Source organism: Salmo salar, chromosome ssa01, assembly GCF_905237065.1.
Source record: "Salmo salar chromosome ssa01, Ssal_v3.1, whole genome shotgun sequence".
NCBI classification, from domain to species: domain Eukaryota; kingdom Metazoa; phylum Chordata; class Actinopteri; order Salmoniformes; family Salmonidae; genus Salmo; species Salmo salar.
Genome location: NC_059442.1, coordinates 117,603,474 through 117,623,872, shown reverse-complemented (window position 1 = coordinate 117,623,872; position 20,399 = coordinate 117,603,474). Strand labels below are relative to the sequence as shown.

The window sequence follows — 20,399 nt, the reverse complement described above, 5'->3', positions numbered from 1 at the left end:
CAAACCGGACAGCAAATCAATAATTTTTCAATTAAAGCAGTTTTGTTGGTGGAAGGCCTAGGATTGTGTTGCGCTATTTCGTCAGAGGTTTCAACTTGAAAGATTTCAACTTTTTGATGCAATGATGAAAAAACGTTTTTCTTTTTTTTTCTTCTTTTTCATTAAAAAAAAAAATATATATATATGTTTCTCCGGCCTAATTTCTCTCCATTTTCAGATCAGCGTTTCAGGGACACCGTGCAGGGGATCTGTCAATACATGTGACCTCCCAGAATACTGTAACGGCTCCACATCCTACTGTCCATCTGACTTCTATATCATGGATGGGCTTCTCTGTGAGAACAACGCAGCGTATTGTTACGAAGGCCGCTGCCAGACCTACGACTACCAATGCAAACAACTTTTTGAAGAAGGTTGGCTATTGTACAAAATGAACACCGCAAAATCTGACACATTTGACTGCACTGGTCTTTTTTAAAACAAACAAGAATGTACTGTAACCTTGTGTCTGACAGTTTTAATATTTTCCTTCTTTATTTCTTAGTTTGAAATGTTAAATCTTTGATTTGTTTTTCTTTCCAGGTGCAAGCAAGGCAGCAGACATCTGCTTTCAGACTGCTAATCTAAAGGGGGATGCGTTTGGGAACTGTGGAATGACATCATCAGGGACCTACGTGAAATGTAGTTTGGCGTAAGTGATCTGAATTTGTCATCAACATTCATAATTGATGCAAAAGTAAGATAAGAAATATTTCTTTACTTACACTACCAGTCAAAAGTTTTAGAACACCTACTCATTCTAAGGTTTTTCTTAATTTTGACTATTTTCTGAATGTCAAGGCAAAGGGTGGCTCTGTAAAATATATCAAATATATTTGGATTTGTTTTAACAATTTTTGGTTATTACATGATTCCATATGTGTTATTTCCTAGTTTTGATGTCTTCACTATTATTCTACAATGTAGAAAATATTCAAAATAAAGAAAAACCCTTGAATGAGTAGGTGTGTCCAAACTTTTGACTGGTATTGTATGTCTTAGTGAATTTATATTTGTTATTTTGCCATTCACATTCTTGCCCCTGGGGGCGGGAGCGTAGAGCCCAGCCCCCCCCCGGGGCGTAGAGCCACTACTGACGCCTTCCCTGTCTCCACTGTGTCCCTGCAGTAATGCCATGTGTGGGAAGGTACAGTGCACTAACGTAGACACCAACAACCCCCCTCCTGGAGGCTCCGTCAGTAACCAGATCATTGACGGTTCTTCATGTGTCAACGCAGACTTTAACCTCGGCACCGATGTTCTGGACCCTGCCTATGTCAACCAGGGCAGCCCCTGTGCCAAGGGGATGGTGAGGCTTATAGATGATCATTTTGGTTTCGGTGTGTGTCTTCGTCTTTGTCCCTTTCTGTCTTTCTAAGATGTCACTTCTTTCACAGGGTGGGTGGTGTGTGTTGACAGGGCGGGTGGTGTGTGTGTGTGTGTGTGTGTGTGTGTGTGTGTGTGTGTGTGTGTGTGTGTGTGTGTGGTGTTGAGCCACTTCTTCCACAGGGTGGGTGGTGACAGGGTGGGTGGTGTGTGTTGACCCAGTAGGAGAACAATAATGCTTTGTAGACATTGCTGTGGGAGGTTTGTTTGAATCCAGAGATAATATCCAGTACTCATGTCTTTTCTTCCAGGCCTGTCTTGACTTCCAGTGTGTGAATGCCTCAGCTCTACTGTCTGTGAACCTCCACTGTGATGCCAACAACACATGTAACAGCCGCGGGGTAAGAGAAGGTCTCGTCCTCTAGAAGGGGTTGGATACATCACGTGTTACAGGCTATCTGATGGTCTCTTCTGGGGAGAGGTCTCGTCCTCTAGAAGGGGTTGGATACATCACGTGTTATCTGATGGTCTCTTCTGGGGAGAGGTCTCGTCCTCTAGAAGGGGTTGATAACATCACGTGTTACAGGCTATCTGATGGTCTCTTCTGGGGAGAGAGGCCTGTGTCTATTGCATTGGTTGGTTGATTGGTTAATTGATTGGTATATCTCCTCCAGGTGTGTAACAACCTGGGCCACTGCCACTGTAATGACGGCTGGGGACCTCCTGACTGTGCCAAGTCAGGGAGAGGGGGCAGTGTGGACAGCGGGCCTGCTCAGATAGGTACTGCACACCTTTCCTCTCTCTACCTGCCTGCCTGTCATTATAGATAGGTATTGTTCACTGCACACCTTTCCTCTCTCTACCTACCTGTCATTATAGATAGGTACTGTTCACTGCACACCTTTCCTCTCTCTACCTGCCTGCCTGTCATTATAGATGGGTACTGTTCACTGCACACCTTTCCTGTCTCTACCTGCCTGCCTGTCATTATAGATAGGTACTGTTCACTGCACACCTTTCCTGTCTCTACCTGCCTGCCTGTCATTATAGATAGGTACTGTTCACTGCACACCTTTCCTGTCTCTACCTGCCTGCCTGTCATTATAGATAGGTACTGTTCACTGCACACCTTTCCTCTCTCTACCTACCTGCCTGTCATTATAGATAGGTACTGTTCACTGCACACCTTTCCTCTCTCTACCTGCCTGCCTGTCATTATAGATAGGTACTGTTCATTTCCTGAGGGACGGCCTGCTGATCTTCACTAATAACTATCCCTCTGCTGCTCCCAGATTATTCCCTGAGGGACGGCCTGCTGATATTCTTCCTGCTGGTGGTTCCCATCCTGGTCCTGCTGGTGTTAGTGCTGCTCTATGTGTTTAGAAGGGATACCCTGGAAAGATGCCTCAAAGGACCACGCTCCAGACGCTCTAGGTAAACCCAAACATGGATATAAACAATGACTATCATCACGGTTTATATGTGAGTAAAGTCATAACCGATTAAAAATTGTTTAATATATATATAGATATAGATAGATAGAGAATATATATATATATATATATATATTTCATTGATTTTTTTTAATCGGTTATGACTTTTTTGTACCGAATTCAAGTTTTATTCGTTACTTGAATACTTTAGCGAAGAAGTACATTTTGTGTGCACTGTCATCACGCACTGATTTTTATCAGCAAAAAAAGTATATTTGGTGGAAATATTTGCATATTTTCGTAATGCGGATTCTAGAGTATTCCTCTGAAAATCTATCGCTAATTGGATGGACACCTAGCTATGGACACTTAGTTGAAGTTGGAAGTTTACATACACCTTAGCCAAATACATTTAAACTCAGTTTTTCACAATTCCTGACATTTAATCCTAGTAAAAATTCCCTGTTTTAGGTCAGTCAGGATCACCACTTTATTTTAAGAATGTGAAATGTCAGAATAATAGTAGAGATTTATTTCAGCTTTAATTTCTTTCATCACATTCCCAGTGGGTCAGAAGTTTACAGACACTCAATTAGTATTTGGTAGCATTGCCTTTGAATTGTTTAACTTGGGTCAAATGTTTTGGGTAAACTTCGACAAGCTACCCACAATAAGATGGGTGAATTTTGGCCCATTCCTCCTGACAGAGCTGGTGTAACTGAGTCAGGTTTGTAGGCCTCCTTGCTCGCACACACTTTTTCAGTTCTGCCCACACATTTTCTATAGGATTGAGGTCAGGGCTTTGTGATGGCCACTCCAATACCTTGACTGTGTTGTCCTTAAGCCATTTTGCCACAACTTTGGAAGTATGCTTGGGGTCATTGTCCATTTAGAAGACTCATTTGCGACCAAGCTTTAACTTCCTGACTGATGTCTTGAGATGTTGCTTCAATATATCCACATAATTTTCCTCCTCATGATGCCATCTATTTTGTGAAGTGCACCAGTCCCTCCTGCAGCAAAGCACCCCACAACATGATGCTGCCACCCCCGTGCTTCACGGTTGGGATGGTGTTCTTCGGCTTGCAAGCCTCCCCTTTTTTCCTCCAAACATAACGATGGTCATTATGGCCAAACCGTTCTATTTTTGTTTCATCAGACCAGAGGACATTTCTCCAAAAAGTACAATCTTTGTCCCCATGTGCAGTTGCAAACCGTAGTCTGGCTTTTTTATGGTGGTTTTGGAGCATTGGCTTCTTCCTTGCTGAGCGGCCTTTCAGGTTATGTCGATATAGGACTCGTTTTACTGTGGATATAGATACTTTTGTACCCGTTTCCTCCAGCATCTTCACAGTGTCCTTTGCTGTTGTTCTGGGATTGATTTGCACTTTTCGCACCAAAGTACGTTCGTCTCTAGGAGACAGAACGCGGCTCCTTCCTGAGAGGTATGATGGCTGTGTGGTCCCATGGTGTTTATACTTGCGTACTATTGTTTGTACAGATGAACATGGTACCTTCAGGCGTTTGGAAATTGCTCCCAAGGATGAACCAGACTTGTGGAGGTCTACACTTTTCTTTCTGAGGTCTTGACTGATTTTCTTTTGATTTTCCCATGATGTCAAGCAAAGAGGCACTGAGTTTCAAGGTAGGCCTTGAAATACATCCACAGGTACACCTCCAATTGACTCAAATGATGTCAATTAGCCTATCAGAAGCTGTTTAAAGGCACAGTCAACTTAGTGTATGTAAACTTCTGACCCACTGGAATTGTGATACAGTGAATTGTAAGTGAAATAATCTGTCTGTAAACAATTGTTGGAAAAATAACTTGTCATGCACAAAGTAGATGTCCTAACCGACTTGCCAAAACTATAGTTTGTTGACAAGAAATGTGTGGAGTGGTTGAAAAACAAGTTTTAATGACTCCAACCTAAGTGGATGTAAACTTTCGACTTCAACTGTAGCTTATGGACGCCTAGCTTGAGTAAACCAACAAAATGTCAATAAAGATTCTTGTCTCTGTAAATTGGGTTCATCTCATCACAAAACCTTACAAACCTAGATGGTGGCACTTCTTTGATTAGTTTAACAGGTTGTGTAACATAGAAATTGTATGAGATTTAAAAGAATATAGTATGTAAAACTGGGTGACTTTCTCCCGGTCACAGCTGTTGCATTTCACATGATGATTTCTAATGTACGCAGGTCAGGGAACACAGCGACTGGCCAAGCGAATGGCAATGTCCCGAAACAACCAACTCCACCTACCCCAGCAACACAGGCCCCACCCCCTCGGGTAAACTGTTCTCCCGGCAACACAGGCCCCACCCCCTCGGGTAAACTGTTCTCCCGGCAACACAGGCCCCACCCCCTCGGGTAAACTGTTCTCCCGGCAACACAGGCCCCACCCCCTCGGGTAAACTGTTCTCCCGGCAACACAGGCCCCACCCCCTCGGGTAAACTGTTCTCCCGGCAACACAGGCCCCACCCCCTCGGGTAAACTGTTCCACTGCATGTACAGTGGGATCTGATATTGACACCCTTGATAAAGATGAGCAAAAATGACCACAAAATAAAAAATTCAAATACTGATCTATTTTTTTTTTTTTTTTTATGAAATTATATTATTTAATACATCATTCTCAGAGGTACGGGTCAAAATGATTGACACCCCTGTTTTCAATATCTTTGGGGAACCTGACCTTGTGAGGATAACAGCACTGAGCCTTTTTATTAAATATTTTATGAGTTGGAGAACACATTGGGAGGGATCTTAGACCAGTCCTCCATACAGAACACATGAGGAGGGATCTTAGACCAGTCCTCCATACAGAACACATTAGGAGGGATCTTAGACCAGTCCTCCATACAGAACCCTTACAGATTCTTTATATTCTTTCTCTGTGCTTATGGACCACCCTCCTCAATTCAAACCACAGGTTTTCAATGGATTTCAAGTCCGGAGACTGAGATGGCCATTGCAAAACGTTGATTATGTATGTTGCTTTGGTCAGATGAAAATACAGGCCACGTACACCAGTGGTGGGTTCGGTGTGTCTGAGAATGCATGAGCGGAAAATAACCCCTTACCTACTTGTAAAATATGGTGGTGGATCTGTGATGTTATGGGGCTATTTAGCTTCCACTGGTTCTGGGGGTCCTTGTTAAGGTCAACGGCATTATGAACTTTACCCAGTACCAAGACATTTTAGCCCAAAAAAACCTGGTTGACTCTGTGAGGAGGCTGAAACTTGACCATAAGTGGCTCTTCCAGCAAGACAATAACCCCAAGCATACATCCGTATCCACTAAGAAATTGTTATTTGGCTACATAATCAACGTTTTGCAATCGTCATCTCAGTCTCCGGCCTTGAAATCCATTGAAAACCTGTGGTTTTGAATTGAGGAGGGTAGTCCGTTGGAGCAGACAAGGGATATCAAGGATCTGTATGGGTTCTGTATGGAGGACTGGTCTGAGATCCCTCCTAATGCATTGTTGGATAAGGACTTGTCAGTAAGCATTTCACTGTGAGGTCTACTACACCTGTTGTATTCGGCATTTCACGGTGAGGTCTACTACACCTGTTGTATTCGGCATTTCACGGGGAGGTCTACTACACCTGTTGTATTCGGCATTTCACGGGGAGGTCTACTACACCTGTTGTATTCGGCATTTCACGGGGAGGTCTACTACACCTGTTGTATTCGGCATTTCACGGGGAGGTCTACTACACCTGTTGTATTCTGCATTTCACGGTGAGGTCTACTACACCTGTTGTATTCTGCATTTCACGGTGAGGTCTACTACACCTGTTGTATTCAGCATTTCACGGTGAGGTCTACTACACCTGTTGTATTCAGCATTTCACGGTGAGGTCAACTACACCTGTTGTATTCGGCGCATGTGACAAATATGAAAAAATGCTCAGTGCTGTTATCCTCACAAAGTGAGGTATTGATAACAGGGTTGTCCATTTTTACCCTACCTTTTGAGAAAAAAAAATAGTTTTTTTGCATACAATATAGCTCAATATTTTAATGATTTATTTTATAGTTTTTTGCTCATCTTTAAGGGGGTAAATCATTTCAGACCCTACTATGTCTTTGTTAAGGGGGTAAATCATTTCAGACCCTACTATGTCTTACATGGGGACATGGGAGTGGCTATACAACACAAACAGGTCTATCCTGGTCATGGGAATAGACTATACAACACAAACAGATCTAGCCTGGTCATGGGAATAGACTATACAACACAAACAGATCTAGCCTGGTCATGGGAGTGGGCTATACAACACAAACAGATCTAGCCTGGTCATGGGAGTGGGCTATACAACACAAACAGATCTAGGACCTTTTCCAGTAAGTGACTTATTAATCATTTTACATGTTGTAGTAATTCTGCTCTCTTCATCTGTTTCTAGCCAATGCCTACATATCCACCATCCTCTACCTCAGGACCCAGGTTATTAATGCTTTATCATAGCATATTTTGACTTTCATTTGGGGGGGGGGGGTAAAAGTGTCATATTACATATGCCTTAGTTGTATGTTTTATTTGTAATGTTGGATTTTGTTTTAATATGTCACTTAGGTATGGAGAAAACAACAATTGGAACCAACCTCCTGCCACGCAGCCGCCTCTCCCCCAGCAAGGACCAGGTGTTCCCAAACCCATCCCTCCCAAGCATTGACCCTGACACAAACACCCCTTTGAACATAATGGGGCTCTTCCTTTACTCGTTATTGTAAATTGCATATTTTGGATTTTTACTCAGATTGTATGTTAGTTTGTGGATATCTCAATTTTTAAACATTTTATTGCACGAACATGATTTGGTGACAGGGACTTTTTAAGATATTGCTTTTTACATTATACTACAGAAATGAAGGTAACATATTTTGTAATAATAGAAATATACATATTGTTGATATTGTTAAGTTCCAGAAAGGCTCAATTTATTTTATGAGCTGTTTACAAGAGTTTTTTTAATATTTAAATGTTACTCATAATAAATATTGAATATTAGATTTCTCGCCTTTTATTTTCCTGTGTATCATTAGGCCTGTGTATTATTCCGAGGTACAGTAGAATATTATCCGAGTTTCTAAACCCAGAGGCTCAACATCACCAGATTTCTGGTAACGCTTGTGAAACAGACCATGCCGGGGTTTGAAAAGTCAAATCAAATTATTTCTCACATACTTTGTAGACTAACAGGTGTAGACTAACAGTGGAAATGCTTACTTACAGGTTATTTTCCAACAACGCAGAGTTAAAGATAAGTTATATCTTATTTTTTTAAATAGTGAATAAATACACAGTGAATAAAGTATAAAATAACATGGCTATAAAAAAGGAGTATAAAATAACATATATATATATATATATATATATATATATATAGTGCATTTGGAAAGTATTCAGACCCCTTGACTTTCTCCATTTCTTTTACGTTAGTCTTATTCTAAATTTTGTATTTTGAAAAAAATTTTTTTTAACTAGGCAAGTCAGTTAAGAAAAAAATCTTATTTTCAATGACGGGCTACCGGGGAACAGTGGGTTAACTGCCTTGTTCAGGGGCAGAAGGACACATTTTTTACCTTGTCAGCTCGGGGATTTGATCTTGCAACCTTTCAGTTACTGGCCCAACCCTCTAACCACTAGGCTACCTGCCGCCCCAATCTACACACAATACCCCATAATGACAAAGTGAAAACAGGTTTAGAGGTTTTTGCACATTTCTAAAAAAATAAGTATTCAGACAATTTGCTATGAGACTCATATTGAGTTCAGGTGCATCCTGTTTCCATTGATCATCTTTGAGATGTTTCTACAACTTGATTGGAGTCCACCTGTGCTAAATTAAATTGATTGGACAGGATTTGGAAAGGCACACACCTGTCTATATAAGATCCTACAGTTGACAGTGCATCTCAGAACAAAAACCAAGCCATGAGGTCGAAGGAATTGTCAGTAGAGCTCCGAGACAGGATTGTGTCAAGCCACAGATCTAGGGAAGGGAACCCAACAATTTCTGCAGCATTGAAGGTCCCCAAGAACACGGTGGCATCCATCATTCTTAAATGGAAGAAGTTTGGAACCACCAAGACTCTTCTAAGAGCTGACTGCCCAGCCAAACTGAGCATTCAGGGGAGAAGGGCCTTGATCAGGGAGGTGACCAAGAACCTGATGGTCACTCTGACAGAGCTCCAGAGTTCCTCTGTGGAGATGGTTGTCCTTCTGGAAGGTGAAGCATCACGTCTGGTGGAAACCTGGCACCATCCCTACGGTGAAGCATGGTGGTGGCAACATCATACTGTGGAGATCGAGAGAGCGATTAACTGAGTCAAGTACAGAGAGATCCTTGATGAAAACCTGCTCCAGAGCGCTCAGGACCTCAGACTGGGGTGAAGGTTCACCTTCCAACAGGACAACAACTCTAAGAACACAGCCAAGACAACGCATGAGTGGCTTCGGGACAAGTTTCTAAATATCCTTGAGTGGCCCAGCCAGAGCCCGGACTTGAACCCGATCGAACATCTCTGGATAGACCTGAAAATAGATGTGCAGTGACGTTCCCCATTCAACCTGACAGAGCTTCAGAGGATCTACAGAGAAGGATGGGAGAAACTCCCCAAAATACAGGTGTGCCAAGCTTGTAGCGTCATACCCAAGAAGACTCGAGGCTGTAATCGTTGCCAAAGGTGCTTCAACAAAGTACTGAGTAAAGAGTCTGAATACTTATGTGGTATTCTAACCAGGGGTCAAAGTATAATTAATTTATTCCAGGTACCGGACATCCTATTTGTTAACACTTTACACCAGCATGTGTTATGGGCCGAATCATAGAATTTCATATAGAACCCAGAGATCCTATTAATTCAATAGGATCTCTGTGGGCCTGGCGATCAAGATTTGTCATTTAACTTAATGTATTACCTTTTTATTGTGGCATAAACACAACCAGTCATGTTTTCATCTGATTGTCAAACATTCTCTACTAGACTACCCACTCACGTTCATTCCCTCACAAACACCTTTCAAGCCTCTAAACAGTGGTGAACGGAAAAAGACATCGGTTACACAACAGCAACAAAAAGGGGTAATGACATTTTGGCTGGCTATTGTCATTAGGCCAGAATTTATGCGTCCACTGCTGTCCTCGTGCATCTCGGTATCTGCCACTCATCTCTGCCTTGGAAAATGTCAGTGTTCTTATCGAAACACATGGCATTTTGGAGCATAATCTATACCACCTGTTTTCTATACCACCCACCACATGCCTCTTACATGTGGTAATGGTTAAAAAAAATTGTAATAGGCTACAATTTTCTTAACATTTAGTTTTAATTATTGTGATGGGCTCATGTTTTACCGGTTTGGCATACCCTCACTTTATTTTGCCGGGATACCTTACCACCTTACTTCCCCCCCTGATTCTGACTAAGGAAGTCGCGAGGTTCTGCTCGCCTGAATATTAGAGTCAATGAGAGGGGGAGTGAAAAATTATTCTTTAGTTATTAATTTTCTTGAAATATAAAAAAGTAAAACCTAGTTTCGAGCCGATGTCTAAGTAGTTGAACATGTTTTAACTCCATCGTGAAAGTGACAAACTGACACGTCTTCATTTTCGTCAAACCCAACAGAGGGAGCACACCCCTGTCCACATCTAGGGGACCACAGTGGAGAATGTTTAAAACTTAAAGTTCCTTGGTGTACACATCACTGACAATACGAAATGGTCCACACAGACAGTGGGGTAAAGAAGGTGCAACAGGATGCTGGAGAAATTCAGCTCGGCCCCTAAAACCCTCACAAACTTTTGCAGATGCATAATTGAGAGCATCCTGTCGGGCTGTATCACCGCCTGGTACGGCAACTGCACTGCCCGCAACCGCATGGCTCTCCAGAGGGTGGTGCGGTCAGCACAACGCATCACCGGGGGAACACTGCCTGCCCTCCAGGACACCTACAGCACCCGATGTCACAGGAAGGCCAAAAAGATAATCAAGGACATCAACCAGCCGAGCCACGGCCCGTTCAGCCCGCTATCATCCAGAAGGTGAGGTCAGTACAGGTGCAGCTGGGACCCGAGAGACTGAAAAACATCTATCTAAAGGCCATCACTAGCCAGCTACCACCCAGTTACTCAACCCTGCACATTAGAGGCTGCTGTCCCATATACATAGACATGGAATCACTGATCACTTTAATAATGTTTACATACTGGTTTACTCATTTCATATGTATATACTGTTTTTTAGTCAATACCACTCCAACATTGTGTAACAGTGTAGGTTCCGTCCCTCTCTTCGCCCCAACCTGGGCTCGAACCAGGGACCCTTGCACACATCAACAACTGACACCCCACGAAGCATCGTTACCCATCGCGCCACAAAAGCCGCGGCCCTTGCAACTAGCCATTTCACATCGCTTACACTTGCTTGTCTTTATATATTTCTTAATTACATACAGTTTACCATTTGTTAGATACTACTGCACTGTTGGAGCTAGAAACACAAGCATTTCGAGAGACCCACAATAACGTCTGCTAAATATGTGTATGTGACCAAAAAACATTTGATTTGATTTGTCAGAGTGCCTTTAAGACGGCTGGCACATGCGCAGTTCGACGCGAGAGGACCCTTAGACGTGTTTATACGCATGAGTTTATCTAACCAACATCGACATGACATCGCCTTCAACTATGATCGGGGATTTGTGTTGGAGAATCAGTTTTAGCCTTGTCTTTGTTTCTGTACTGTGTTTTGTATTCCTCTGAACATGCCATTGGTTTGGTAGAACCTCCAGCACCATAGGAGGCAGCACTGTTCCATAAACTAGTACATTTACCCAAACAACAACACCATCGAAGTACTGGATTAACAAGTGGACCTGTTATGGATCAGGAAGAAGACTTTCCTCAACAACAACAAAAAATAGTTTGTTGCAAAGGTGACACATCTTTCCGTCGATGGATCTAAATGAAGATCGTGTTTTAATTTGCGATGTGCTTGTGTGTTCTCTGCGGTTTACCTGCAGCAGGGAAGTCAACGCTTGCACAGGCGGTCACCTCTCACCGCACAACGAGGATGGAGGTCCGCCGTCATTTCTTATGACGACCTGATTCCCGGTGACGCTTTCAATGTGAAAGAAGTCGAGGATGAAGTGGATATACCGCGATCGCAGACGGTACTTTACCAGACTGAGTCCTGTTTATATCAATGTAGACTACTGAGAACCGTAAATGCTCAACTGGGATGTTTTTGTGCTGAAATTCAATCAAAATCTGCATTATTGCATTACACTGCCTGTAAATCTACTGCAATTAGACAACATTTTACCAGAGGAATCAAAAATGGAGTTAGTTTCCATATAAATGCGTCATAGGTTTAATTGATATACTATTTGAAATAGCCAACAGAGGTTTGTCTGCATGTATTCCTCATGTCACTGTGCTTGCCAAACCCCCAATGTCTTTCAGCAAAGTAAATGGAAGTTGCACAGACAAGCGGTGCTACAGTGTGTAGAACAGTTCCTACAGAGTCCTACAGAGCTGGGACAGTTACCACCGAGCATCTACCAGATCAACAGTGATTCCTGGAGCCGTCTCCTTCACGCCGCTCAGGTCTGCGGGACGTCAGTGGGGTCTTCTCGGGTTTACCCGTCACCTTTAGATCGACCACCTCCACCACTCGTCATTCTGCTGGATGACAACTTCTACTATCCAAGCATGAGAAATGAGGTGTACCAACTGGCCAGGAAACGTATGTTAAATTGATGAGAAACTTTGGTTAAACTGCCATTTTTTTATGGGCAATTCTTAGCTACAGATTATCTTGCTTGCAATGCGATAAAACCAAAGATTTTTGGTGTCCATTACTGGGCATTACAATAAAAAAGTCGAACCTTTATTTAACTAAGCAAGTCAGTTATGAACAAATTCTTAACTGGCTAAACCCGGACGACGCTGGGCCAATGGTGTCCCGCCCTATGGGACTTCTGATCACGACCGGGTGTGCTTCTACACCTGCATTACTTGCTGTTTGGGGTTTTAGGCTGGGTTTCTGTTCAGCACTTTGTGACATCTGCTGATGTAAAAAAAAGGGCTTTATAAATACATTTGATTGATAGAGCCTGGAATCGAACCAGGGACTGCAGTGATGCCTCTTGCAGTGCCATTGACCGCTGCGCCACTCGGGAGCCCAAGAAAGCCCCATGCAACCGGCTGCCAAAGAGTTTTCAAATAACCTGTTCTTGGCAATACTTCCTTCGTTCTCGAATAAATCGGGAAAAAAATATCTTAGAAATGTCTGTTTCCAGTTCCAGGTGTTTCTACAAAAACCAGCGGAAACTCAGAAAGATATTATGTCCTTGTTTTGTACCGAGTGAGGAGGCTGCCGCACATTTAGGCTTTCCCAGCATCTTTACGGGAACTAGTTGTTGTTGGTGCGACCAAAACAAAGATCTACACACTTGCAAGATGCATATCTCACTAAATGACTCACTAACTGTAAGTGGCTCTGAATCAGAGCATCTGCTAAATGACTCACTAACTGTAAATGACTCTGGATCAGAGCGTCTGCTAAATGACTCACTAACTGTCAATGACTCTGAATCAGAGCGTCTGCTAAATGACTCACTAACTGTAAATGACTCTGGATCAGAGCGTCTGTGAAATGACTCACTAACTGTAAATGACTCTGGATCAGAGCGTCTGCTAAATGACTCACTAACTGTAAATGACTCTGGATCAGAGCATCTGCTAAATGACTCACTAACTGTAAATGACTCTGGATCAGAAACGCTGTTGTAGAGTTATTGTACCATCTGAAACGCTGTGAAATGTCTTGATAATATTGTATTTTAAGCTGTTTGAAGCTGGTGTACAAAACTGAAAGTACAAGATGCAAAAACAAAACTTAGGAACGGGAAGCATAGAAATTGCACACCTAGAACATATCTACTACTTCTAAGACTTGCTTTCAATGAGAATGACAGATCAAAAGTCACATTTCTATGTGCATTTGGTCTGGTCGGCCCAAAAAGTTACATATTGGAGCTTTAAAACGTGTACCGAACAAAACCAATGATTTCAAAGCTAAACAAACCATACACCTCTTTACCCAAGGACTACTTTTAAATATGTCCACAGAAAACAAACACACATTTACAGGAACAACTGTGCAGATAAAGTTTGTTAACAGAATGAAACTGAGGGAGATTTGACCATAATTCTGTTACCAAACTTTTGCATCTGCACAGTTTTTCCAGTAAATGTTTTTATTTATTTATTTACTATGCAAATTGTTCAAACAAGTAGTCATTGTGCATAGAATTGTATGTATGGTTTGTTAAACTTTGAAATCAATGTTTTTTTGTTTGTTTAGCATACAGAGACTGCTATGGTGTGTGGTCATCCACACCCCCTCCCAAAATGGCTGCTGTGCCATTTCTTCCACTTGCATTACTTGACATAGATCCAGAAAAACTAGATGTGTAAATGTAGTAAGTCCAGAACTGGCATAGTGTTAAATCGGAATCTCAGTGTAATTCCGTTACCCGTGGAATTGCCCCGTATCTCCTCCTAACCAGTTAACGTTATGTGGTCATTTTTAATGAGTTAGTAAATCATAGATATTATTTGCCTACATTGACATTTTTCTCTTTTGAAACAGACTCTGTGGGATTCTGTCAGGTGTACGTCCACTGTCCCGTGGAGTCGTGTGTCAGCAGAAACCAGCTGAGGCCCCAGCCCTTACCCAGCGATGTTATAGTAGAGATGGCCAAGCGCATGGAGCCTCCAAACCCTCAGAGAAACACATGGGAGCAGTGTCACTCTGGACAGCAAAGACCACTTCACCGTAGAATACATGTGAGTGAGTCCAGGGAAGAGTCTCCTTACACAATCAATCAGACAGGAAATGTGATGTTAATGTAATCAAGTGTTACTATTTATGTATATTAACCTTGTGTTTCACCGTCTCCTTCAGCCAAAGGTTGGTGAAGGTGATCTCTATTGCGTTGGAGAACCCATTGAGCCAGTCCAGGACAACACTGAGCAAAAGGTATAGTTAGTTCATGGAACCCACTGCCACTTCTGTGAAATCAATCAATCAATCAAATGTATTTATAAAGCCCTTCTTACATCAGCTGATGTCTCAAAGTGCTGTACAGAAACCCAGCCTAAAACCCCAAACAGCAAGCAATGTAGAAGCACGGTGGCTAGGAAAAACCTCCCTAGAAAGGCCAGAACCTAGGAAGAAACCTAGAGAGGAACCAGGCTATGAGGGGTGGCCAGTCCTCTTCTGGCTGTGCCGGGTGGGGATTATAACAGAACATGGCCAAGATGTTCAAATGTTCATAGATGACCAGCAGGGTCAAATAATAATAATAATCACAGTGGTTGTTGAGGGTGCAACAGGTCAGCACCTCAGGAGTAAATGTCAGTTGGCTTTTCATAGCCGATGAAAACCCTCCTATATTCTGTAGGAGGCAGAGCAGCTCACAGTATGGTGATGAGCAGTTTGACCATGTTAACGTGACCTCTGCTGTATTCTGTAGGAGGTTGACCATAAGAGCTGTGGTGTATCCTATATTCTGTAGGAGGCTGACCCTCAGAGCTGTGGTGTATCCTATATTCTGTAGGAGGCTGACTGTCAGAGCTGTGGTGTATTCTGTAGGAGGCTGACCCTCAGAGCTGTGGTGTATTCTGTAGGAGGCTGACCCTCAGAGCTGTGGTGTATTCTATATTCTGTAGGAGGCTGACCGTCCGAGCTGTGGTGTATTCTGTAGGAGGCTGACCCTCAGAGCTGTGGTGTATCCTATATTCTGTAGGAGGCTGACCCTCAGAGCTGTGGTGTATCCTATATTCTGTAGGAGGCTGACCCTCAGAGCTGTGGTGTATTCTGTAGGAGGCTGACCCTCAGAGCTGTGGTGTATCCTATATTCTGTAGGAGGCTGACCGTCAGAGCTGTGGTGTATTCTGTAGGAGGCTGACCCTCAGAGCTGTGGTGTATCCTATATTCTATAGGAGGCTGACCCTCAGAGCTGTGGTGTATCCTATATTCTGTAGGAGGCTGACCCTCAGAGCTGTGGTGTATCCTATATTCTGTAGGAGGCTGACCCTCAGAGCTGTGGTGTATCCTATATTCTGTAGGAGGCTGACCCTCAGAGCTGTGGTGTATCCTATATTCTGTAGGAGGCTGACCCTCAGAGCTGTGGTGTATCCTATATTCTGTAGGAGGCTGACCCTCAGCGCTGTGGTGTATCCTATATTCTGTAGGAGGCTGACCCTCAGAGCTGTGGTGTATTCTGTAGGAGGCTGACCCTCAGAGCTGTGGTGTATCCTATATTCTGTAGGAGGCTGATCGTCAGAGATGTGTGTCCAGTGTGGTCCACCAGGCTGACCAGGCCTGCAGACGCCTGGTCTCACAGGCCATGCAGGGGGCCAGAGGTTAGTATTCATCCTTACTGTGATTCTTAAAGCCCACACACACACACACACACACACACACACACACACACACACACACACACACACACACACACACACACACACACACACACACACACACACACACACACTGATAGCGTTTTCCGGCTGAGAGTACTTAGCGACTCTGAACAGAACGCCAGACGTAATTTGCAAGCGGAAAATGTTGTCAGCCACACGCCGACTGGCAGTCGATCCCTAAAACCCGCCATGCCGAACAAAGTGGAGGTGAACAGCACATGGACATTTGGGTGTTTACACTCCCTTAAAGGTAGACTCAGTGAGATGACGTTGCTCGCACAAAATAAACACAACATCCGGTCCATTTCCACAACAACTAAGAGGTGTTGAAGCACGAGACGACTAAACTTCTCTGTTTTGGAATGAGTACCAACCACGTCGTAGCAGCGTGAAGCTCACTCGTAACACATAGTCAGATACTCTTGACTGTGTGCTAGTGTAACCGATGTGAAATGGCTAGCTAGTTAGCGGTGGTGCGCGCTAATAGCGTTTTAATCGGTGACGTCACTCGCTCTGAGACCTGAAGTGGTTGTTCCCCTTGCTCTGCAAGAGCCGCGGCTTTTGTGGCGCGATGGGTAACGATGCTTCGTGGGGTGTCAGTTGTTGATGTGTGCAGAGGGTCCCTGGTTCGAGCCCAGGTTGGGGCGAAGAGAGGGACGGAACCTACACTGTTACAAGAGCATGGGAGCAAAGTCTTGCGTCGCGCTCGTCTCAAAATCTTGTTGCAACGTCATCTGGCTGAGTCTACCTTTTTAACATAATCAAGAGTTAATAGGGGCAAGGCATGTTTCACAGAGAGAATTAATGATTGTGTTTATATTGTCGGTTTCTAAGTAGAAAGTTTCTGGACTCACTTACCTCCCTTACTTCTTTACATACTCACCAGTATATCACAACTCTTCATCCTCTATGTTCAGAACATCATCTTCCCCCAGAGAGGATGAGGTCTCTGGCAGCCCACTTCAATGAATCCAAAACCAGATTTCTCCAGGACCTGCGGAAACAAGTTCTCCACAGCCTTCCCTTAACCCAGGGAGAGAGCGTCGACGTGGAGTGGGTTGTGAACAGAGCTGTGGACGTCTTCAACAAAGAGAAACAGGAAATCATTGAAAGAGACCTTCCCCCTTATGACATAATACATGACACAGAAAATTAGGGATAGATGATGGCCATTATGTAACTTTCATTGATTATATGTAAATAGTAATAAATATTGACATTTAGTAATTCATTTTCTATATTTTTCTGACAAAATGTCCAACCTGTTAGGTGCATGTTTCACCCTGTTAGGTGCATATACAGGGTGGAACCTAACAGGGTGGAAATGTGGAGGCTAACTTAAGCCGTAGCACTGTGACTGATCAAGATCCAGCTAGCTATAATGGTGAACACTTGAAGAACATTTCTTTTACTGTTCTGTCAAACACAATTTGAAATGATCAAATGTTCATCTAATTTAGCCTAACAGTGTGGACATTTTTAAGAGTGAGACCATACTGACTAACATCATGAAACATTAAAATGTAGATCAAACCGAGTTGTTGATACATAATGTAGCTTTGCACTGTTATTGACACGTCCTGATTGTGATGTCATTATGGGACGGAGTGTTTTTTGTTGTTGTTTTTTTTAAAGGAGTATTACGCCAAACTAACAGGGTGGAAAGTAAAATTTGGGACACACAAAACATCTTAAATACAGTAACAACAAATGCAATAATCATGAGAGAGAAAAAAAAAATTGATGACAGAGATTTAAAGTAGGAATATAAAATAATGAATAAATATTTTGAATATTTGATTATTTAATGGATTATATTTCTCATAGAAGTTGATGAATAGCACCTGGGGGGGAAAAACTATATCCACTGAAAACAAAATTGTAAAAATGCAAATAAAATTCCCATTGAGATCGATATCTTTTGTGTTTTTATGGTAAAGGACACCTACCTTTTTATTTAAAGCCCTTTGGAATACACATTTTACAGTGAATATGAGGTGTTATTTCCTGGGGACAGAAAAAGGCACTGCATAACAGGAATGAATGACCCGGTCACTGCAGCCTAAAATAAATTGAAATACATTTGCCACAATTACATAATTACTCCTGTCTATACAGAAATAAATAACATCATTCAAAATACTTGACTTTGCCACAGAGGATCATTCGCTTCTTTTGAAGCTGTGGATTGTTTCAGATCACAAGCGTGTAGGTCTATTATGCCTAGTTGGGAATCCCTCAGTTTGGGCAGCGTGGGTTATTGAGATGTTGGCTGCCTGTCAGCGAAAAGCAACGTGGGTTATTGAGATGTGGCTGTCTGTCAGTGAAAAGCAACGCGGGTTATTGAGATGTGGGCTGCCTGTCAGTGAAAAGCAACGTGGGTTATTGAGATGTGGCTGCCTGTCAGTGAAAAGCAACGTGGGTTATTGAGATGTGTCTGCCTGTCAGTGAAAAGCAACGTGGGTTATTGAGATGTTGGCTGCCTGTCAGTGAAAAGCAACGTGGGTTATTGAGATGTCTGCCTGTCAGTGAAAAGCAACGTGGGTTATTGAGATGTTGGCTGCCTGTCAGTGAAAAGCAGAGCATCTAAAACAGTGGTCACCAACCAGTCCAGTTGATCACCAAACATTTCTGTAAACAAACAAACAACAATGATAAAAGCCTTGCATTCTAATTTTTTGTTTAAGTGTTGGCGGTAGGTGCACTTGATTCAGCAGCCCTGTCGCCGGGAAGGTAAAGTCTTCCCATTTTTGAACCATTTCATGTGTCTGAAGTCAGAACTCCGCCTACCCGGCAGGCCCAGAGAATCAATCAAATGCATCTACAGGCCTAACGCTGGCCAATCAGATAGCTCAGATCACCGTGTCAGGCACAGTTTCCTCGAGACAAGACTGTAAAAAAAAAAGAAGCCTCGAGCGCACAGCAAAGTTGATCCTGTGAGATTTCAAAACCTTTTTAAAAAACCCATGACTAGAGAGAGACTCAATTAATACAGCAAAGAGACGCTGTTTTTTTATGAGTAACTTCCTGTTTATGTTGTGCTGCTACCATTCTCTCCTAGTCATTCAGAATGCAGAAGCTGCTCTGTTGTTGAGTACTGGCGCAAAGACACCCAGCACAGCCAGAAGAGGACTGGCCACACCTCAGAGCCTGGTTCCTCTCTAGGTTTCTAATCTCCACCCAGCACAGCCAGAAGAGGACTGGCCACACCTCAGAGCCTGGTTCCTCTCCAGGTTTCTAATCTCCACCCAGCACAGCCAGAAGAGGACTGGCCACACCTCAGAGCCTGGTTCCTCTCCAGGTTTCTAATCTCCACCCAGCGCAGCCAGAAGAGGACTGGCCACACCTCAGAGCCTGGTTCCTCTCCAGGTTTCTATTCTCCACCCAGCGCAGCCAGAAGAGGACTGGCCACACCTCAGAGCCTGGTTCCTCTCTAGGTTTCTAATCTCCACCCAGCGCAGCCAGAAGAGGACTGGCCACACCTCAGAGCCTGGTTCCTCTCTAGGTTTCTAATCTCCACCCAGCACAGCCAGAAGAGGACTGGCCACACCTCAGAGCCTGGTTCCTCTCTAGGTTTCTTCATAGGATTGATTGATATTAGAGTCCTCTTCTCTTAACCTGTATATTTTTTAACCTAGGCATGGGTACACTCAAATGGCTGCCAATCTACCCATTAATCCATAATTGCCTTGAATGGGGATTCCTGTTCTTTTCATATTTCTATGGGTACACTTGGTATGGCTGACCTGGTATTGGGACTCAAATCATTTTTATTGTAATTTGTTCTATCAACTGATGCAGAATTACCGTGGTAATGTAGAATTGTGCATTGAAATGATGCTAATTTAATGTATTCTTTGTCATGTTGGTTGATGGCAATGGCTGCCGGTCAACCCCAATGAGTCTGGAAAAAGCTCCTAAAGGTTGCCAAGAAGATTGTTTTGGAGCTCATGGCCAAATGGGGAACCACAGCAGAGACACCAGCTATACCTGACAACGACGGAGATAATCTGGACCACGATGAGGTTTTAATGTTGACGTGTCTCGGGACCCATACTGGTGTGGTTTCAGATGTCCAAGA

At 43.1% G+C, this 20,399-nt stretch overlaps 1 protein-coding gene and 1 pseudogene across 6 annotated transcripts in view; both read left to right on the top strand.

The window, feature by feature from the left end:
- LOC106613909 (disintegrin and metalloproteinase domain-containing protein 9) overlaps window positions 1–7,829 on the top strand; it is a 35,986-nt gene extending 28,157 nt beyond the window's left edge. For 4 of the 6 annotated variants that reach the window (XM_045687782.1, XM_045687781.1, XM_045687796.1 and 1 more), the window contains 9 exons: window positions 218–413; window positions 583–691; window positions 1,168–1,348; window positions 1,677–1,766; window positions 2,040–2,145; window positions 2,658–2,799; window positions 5,004–5,134; window positions 7,223–7,263; window positions 7,393–7,829. In XM_045687782.1, coding sequence (XP_045543738.1) covers window positions 218–413; window positions 583–691; window positions 1,168–1,348; window positions 1,677–1,766; window positions 2,040–2,145; window positions 2,658–2,799; window positions 5,004–5,134; window positions 7,223–7,263; window positions 7,393–7,515 — 1,119 coding nt within the window. In that variant the 3' untranslated portion in view covers window positions 7,516–7,829. Of the gene's footprint in view, window positions 1–217; window positions 414–582; window positions 692–1,167; window positions 1,349–1,676; window positions 1,767–2,039; window positions 2,146–2,657; window positions 2,800–5,003; window positions 5,295–7,222; window positions 7,264–7,392 lie in introns of all 6 variants that reach the window. The other 2 variants (XR_006756949.1, XM_045687784.1) reach the window with 2 other exon arrangements.
- A 3,589-nt stretch (window positions 7,830–11,418) lies between these two features.
- Window positions 11,419–18,235, top strand: LOC106575473 (L-seryl-tRNA(Sec) kinase-like; annotated as a pseudogene).
- Window positions 18,236–20,399: the final 2,164 nt, after the last annotated feature.